We start from the raw sequence: 5,099 nt of genomic DNA on the forward strand, positions 1-5,099 counted from the left end.
CCCAACTGCTCCCCGGGCGCCGCAGCATAAATGGCTGCCCACTGCTCCGGGTGTGTGTTCACGGTGTGTGTATGTTCACTGCTGTGTGTGTGCACTTTGGATGGGATAAAAGCAGAGCACTAATTCCGAGTATGGGTCACCATACTTGGCCACATGTCACTTCACTTCACTTTACCGACTTTTCAAGCGTGCTTTAGCTACTTTCAGTTGAAAGAAGTTGGCAACACTGTCTGGTTCAAACGAAGCGAACCTCAGCGCCGTTTCCTTTACATTATATTAGTTTATAATGCGTTAGCATTGTTTTTTTTTCAATATCATAAGTGTAGATAGACAGACAGATAGATAGATAGATAGATAGATTCACAAACTGTAAGTATAAAGTACTTGCAAATTTTCAAATTATTTTTTCCAAGTTATTTTATATTTATTTTGGAAATGGATCTTTACTATCCCCAATCAGGCTTATTATTTTGCATTTTGGGCTCATTTTGACCACAAAGTATGTGCTTTCTGCAAATGTAATTGAGCAAATGTAATTGTTTAGTTTATTATTTTTTTACATTATTCATATCAAGAGTGGCGGCGGAAGTTTCAGTGTGCAAAACGATCCCACAAATTTATCATGCCTTGTTATAAAGTGCACACAAACAGTATTACTTTGTTTTAACATGTATAGTTAGTATGTGACTAGCTTGAAACCATCTTCTCTTTTGGTAATTGATGATAATAGCGCTCTGCTCTCATCCAAATTCTTCATGGCTACAGTAGCGGCGCGCGACTAGTAATCATAGCTCGCAGTGCCCTCTGCTGGTGAGAGTAATCGTTGTTTTGTTTTGAACGTGCCGTAAAACAGGGACATTTCCAGGGACAGCTCCAGTCCGGGACAGGACACCAAAAGCCAGGACTGTCCCCGGAAAATGGGGACGTCTGGTCACCCTAAGATAGATGGATAGATGGTTTCAAGAAAAATATGAAGTAGCACAACTGTTTTCAACATTACTAAGAAATTCTTCTTAAGCACCAAACCAGCATATTAGTATGGTTTCTGCCTTGATGAGCATAAGAGACATCTTTCAAAAACTTTAGAACTATAGTGTAGATACAGTTTATTCATTATTCGATTGACTGATTCATTTATTGATTCGTTTTCTACTTGCATGCTGCATATAGATCTGCTTTTGAATCAGGGTAAGATGATTCTACTAACTCTTTTCTTTTTGTACATTTCTTTTGCAGTATATATGCAATTTTGTCCATAAATATTTCTCCTTTTCTCTCCCTCTTGTTTTCCCCAGCCACCCCTGGTCCGGAAGTGGAGGAGGCCAGACGTATAGCAGAGAAAGGAAAGCCCATACTGGGAGAACACAGCAAGTTAGAGGTTATTATAGAGGAGAGCATGGCTTTCAAGGTACACGCACAGGTCAAATGTATACATACAGGAACAAACTACGGAAGCCGTAGGAGGACATGGATTATTATTATTTTTCTTTCTTGTTTTCTCATATCACGACTTAATTGTCTTGTAATCTCGACATAATAAAAGTTGTTTTCTTGTAATGTCCGACCCGTTATCCATCAGCAGCACTAACTGTAGACTAACCAAATGAAATACTAAAATACACAAACATCATACGTTACTTCTGTTTTTGAGTAAATAAATCAGTAATGATGTCATCAAATCACAAGTCTGTTTGATCAGAAGCTGTCCTACATGTAATGGTCAGATGGTCAGCCTATCCTACAGGACTAATGAACATAACAAACAAATTATGTAATATAATTTTATTTCAAATGGTTAAGGAAAATAAAGTGGGTTGAATAAAAGGAGCTAGAATAGTTATCTTCTACGTATATCTGAAGGCACTCCATCTGCACTTGTGGTGTTGAATGCTCTGTTGTTAGACAGATGTTAATTATGTTAAAAAAAGATGTTAAAAATGTTAATTACACAAATAAAAATGTTTAGCATACTGTCTCTGGAAAAAAATGAGCAGTGATTGATTAGACTATATTTATTCATTTATTGTATTGACTTTATTATTAAGTGAAGCAAACGTTTTGTTGAAATATCCATAACAGTCAACAAGTTGCGATAATGAGAAAGCAACTTTTGTTATGTCAGGATCAAATGAAAAAAAAAGAAAGATAAATAATAATAATCCATGGCCGCTAGGGCTTTTGTAACATATACATTAACTGATGCCCAATTTAGTCAGTCTCATGCAGGCAGAAACCGTATAAGCTGTGATTCCTTCCCTCTCATAGGTCCGACAGGGAATGGCCCCTAATGGAGTCTTAGATGCGGTAGTAGACCACTTGCCTCAGTGTGAAGTGTGTGTTGGGTTTGCCCTAAACCTCAGCCTTTAAACAATCTCTGACTGAATCACACCTAAATGCATGAAGATTGCAGAGGATTCAATTAAATCTCATTTCCTCATCACAAATCTCAACTTTCTGTTTTCATTTGGTTTTTATTTGAAAGCTTTAAAACTAAAGCTTTATACACAACCTACAGTAACCTATGATTTTTCAATTAAACAAAATGTTAATTTCGCTGAACAAGAACTGAGCATGAACAGTTCTTTAGTGCAAATTATTCAAGAATACTGTCAATATTACAAACAGTGTGCCGACTTACTGAATGCTGTTTAATGGATATATTTCTCAATCACTGAGCTCCACTGTGGTGTACATATGTGTTTAGAATACAGTAGACCGCCTATTGAAGGATACCAATCTTGCTGACGTAATTGGCACACACTCCTGGAGAGAACAGTTCATCGAGGCTGTAACAGTCAGTGCAGGTAGAATCAAATCATTTCAATGTTTATGCGTGTTTCTATATATGTGAAATGATTTATGCTGTGTTTGTGTGCGTAAAAACTCATAAGAGATTATTTTGGGTGATGGTCATGTTTTATTTATACCTTTCTCTTTTACTCACATTCCTTTCAGGAGAAGGTGATGAGGAAGGAGGGGAGCCTCAGCAACCATCGTGCTGTGATTATTTCATGCACGCAGTTACAGTGTTCTGGAAGATTCTGTTTGCGTTCATTCCACCCACAGAATACTGGAATGGTTGGGTTTGCTTTATTGTGTCCATTCTGGTCATTGGGCTGCTAACCGCCGTCATTGGAGATTTGGCATCTCACTTCGGCTGCACGGTGGGCCTCCGTGACACAGTCACTGCTGTAGTGTTCGTTGCCTTAGGAACCTCCATACCAGGTAAATCTTTATCATAGCTTGTGTGTCTGATTATATGACAAAAGCAACCAACTATCCTCTCCCCTTCCTCTTTTTAGACACATTTGCAAGTAAGGTCGCTGCTAAACAGGATCAGTATGCAGATGCTTCGGTTGGAAATGTAACTGGTAGCAACGCTGTTAATGTTTTCCTGGGGATTGGTGTGGCCTGGTCCATTTCAGCCATTTACTGGGAGGTCAAAGGTCAGGTGTTTCACGTAGATCCCGGCTCCCTTGCATTCTCTGTCACACTCTTCACCATCTTCGCCTTCATCATCATCGGTGTGCTGATGCTACGACGGCAGCCATCGGTGGGCGGAGAGCTGGGCGGGCCCAAAACGCTAAAGGTTCTGACTTCACTATTGTTCCTTGGTTTGTGGCTTCTCTACATCACATTCTCCAGCCTAGAGGCCTACTGCCACATCACCGGCTTCTGAGGACAGACAGAGAAAGACAAAACAACCAGACTCAAATACAGATAAACACTTACACTAATGGCATTCAGATGAAATGAGTTATGTGAGAACTGAGCTATGAGAGAAATGCACAATGTACTGTATATTCCATGGTAATATGTACATAAAGTAGATATCACATTCTGTATAAACAAACATACCTGAAATGACTGCACTGCTGTACAGCTGTTGTTCGGCTTCAAAGCACATTAGTGGTATTATGAACTTTTGACACCACCAGACCCTCAGTGGCATGGAGGACTTTTAACAAACCGCAAGATGTAGCACTTTTTTGACAGATGTCTGATATGTCATTTTATATGCTGACTCATGACCAGTAATTGATGTTCCTGTGAAGAGATGCTAGCCCTCTCTCTGAGAGAAAAGGCACTTATGGCTCTCCATAGAAAGGACCAAAAACTCACTGACAAGTGAAACTGAACTTCTTTTGCCAGTTTCACTTAAGGATCATGTCAGACATTTTGGGACCTACCTTGTAAAGCTGACAAATAAAGAAAGTATGTGATAATTATCATTATCATAATTCACATTAATATATTTACTCAGATAATGAGTATGTTGTAGGCTGTCACTTCAGCATTTAAATTTAAGTAAAATCATTTATAAATGGAAATGTATGTTCTTATTGTGCTCTTGGTATTCTGATTGGAACATGTTGCTTTTAGAAATGAAAAATGAAATTACAGTTACAATTATTTTGCCGTAATGTAGTAATGATCCCAGCACCACATTCCTTGAATCGTTCTCATTCACTTATAATTCCCTTCATTAAAGTCTATCCCTTTCTAATAGACTAATTCTTTCTCCTTTTTATATACATTAAACAGCAACAATGCACTTTGAAGAATTTTCGAGGTGCGTAAATGCTTTAGTTACTTTTCCAAAGGAGGATGTAAGAATTATGAATGTTGGAAAATTACTACTAACTACACATAATAATGTGGGCATTATATCAAAACTCCAGCGGCTCACAATAGCGGAAAAATATAGATGATCTTTGTTGTAATTTGTGAGTGAGACGCTTAGACGAGGTCTCCAACCACCGGGCCGTGGAAGAATTGCGCGTCGCAAGAACGTTCTGGGAAAAATGTGTTGACACTGTTATTTATTGCGTGTTAATGATTGTTCTTATTATTCAGTATTTTCGTTTTATGCGATTGATATGGAGTAGCAATTTGACGATTTCATGTTAAATAAGTAAATGAAAGATCTTTTCTGCTCTGATCTGTCACATATTAGGGGTTAAATGGATCGATCCGTAATACGTACGGATGAGACCCTACCGTTCGGCATGCACGTGATTCGCAGATTAATTTGCCAATTTACACGTTCAAGCTATTTTAAACCACAAGAATAAGAAACGAAAGAGAGCTCAATTCGA

General features: G+C 38.3%; 1 protein-coding gene across 1 annotated transcript in view; it reads left to right on the forward strand.

Moving 5' to 3' along the window:
• The window catches only part of LOC107757550 (sodium/calcium exchanger 2-like), a 26,778-nt gene extending 22,580 nt beyond the window's left edge, over positions 1-4,198 (forward strand). Inside the window, exons 10-15 of the mRNA XM_016575065.1 lie at positions 1,171-1,188; positions 1,296-1,408; positions 2,266-2,331; positions 2,705-2,804; positions 2,956-3,225; positions 3,303-4,198. Of these exons, the coding sequence (XP_016430551.1) occupies positions 1,171-1,188; positions 1,296-1,408; positions 2,266-2,331; positions 2,705-2,804; positions 2,956-3,225; positions 3,303-3,679 (944 nt within the window). The 3' untranslated portion in view covers positions 3,680-4,198. The remainder of the gene's footprint in view (positions 1-1,170; positions 1,189-1,295; positions 1,409-2,265; positions 2,332-2,704; positions 2,805-2,955; positions 3,226-3,302) is intronic.
• The last annotated feature ends 901 nt before the right edge of the window (positions 4,199-5,099 follow it).

Source organism: Sinocyclocheilus rhinocerous, unplaced genomic scaffold, assembly GCF_001515625.1.
Source record: "Sinocyclocheilus rhinocerous isolate Xijiao unplaced genomic scaffold, SAMN03320098_v1.1 scaffold984, whole genome shotgun sequence".
NCBI classification, from domain to species: Eukaryota; Metazoa; Chordata; class Actinopteri; order Cypriniformes; family Cyprinidae; genus Sinocyclocheilus; species Sinocyclocheilus rhinocerous.